A 505-nucleotide genomic window follows, 5' to 3' on the forward strand; every position below is an offset into this window, starting at 1 on the left:
GATAGAAAACTTTCATAGGTTTTAGAATGATAAGTTTTCAGTGATGTGATTGGCCCTAAATTCAGATTATATAGTTTTATTGGTTAACCTGTCATATATCAACTGGTGTAGGATATCTAATTACTGTTTGTATTAATTGGTAATGTATAAGTTATGTATCTAAATTGTTTTGCTTTCAACTTCAAATTTTAAGTGGTATTTTCATTTAAACTTGTTATAGGAATTAAATGGTATATATTGCCATATAGATGTATAAAAAAAACATTTTCTTCTCACCTTTCAGGGCTTGTATGACATTCACATTCAGATGACTGGTGTACCGATTATGGCTTGGGAGGCCCCACCTCTCTCAAATAATATTTATGCCTCAGAGGTGAGTCTTTTTTTGTACTCCGATATAGGGGTGAGCACCTTGGGAGATGTTTTAGGACCAAAAGGCTTTGCCTGATGAAGGACTTCAGATTTTGTTTTCCCCTTACTGCACTGGTTTATCCTAATCAGTTGA

General features: G+C 33.9%; 1 protein-coding gene across 1 annotated transcript in view; it reads left to right on the top strand.

Annotated features, from left to right (window-relative positions):
• Positions 1-505, top strand: part of LOC119588700 (H(+)/Cl(-) exchange transporter 7-like) — a 25,784-nt gene that overhangs the window by 23,433 nt on the left and 1,846 nt on the right. The window contains 1 exon segment of the mRNA XM_037937338.1: positions 284-373. Coding sequence (XP_037793266.1) covers positions 284-373 — 90 coding nt within the window.

This window comes from Penaeus monodon, chromosome 24 (genome assembly GCF_015228065.2).
Source record: "Penaeus monodon isolate SGIC_2016 chromosome 24, NSTDA_Pmon_1, whole genome shotgun sequence".
NCBI lineage: Eukaryota > Metazoa > Arthropoda > Malacostraca > Decapoda > Penaeidae > Penaeus > Penaeus monodon.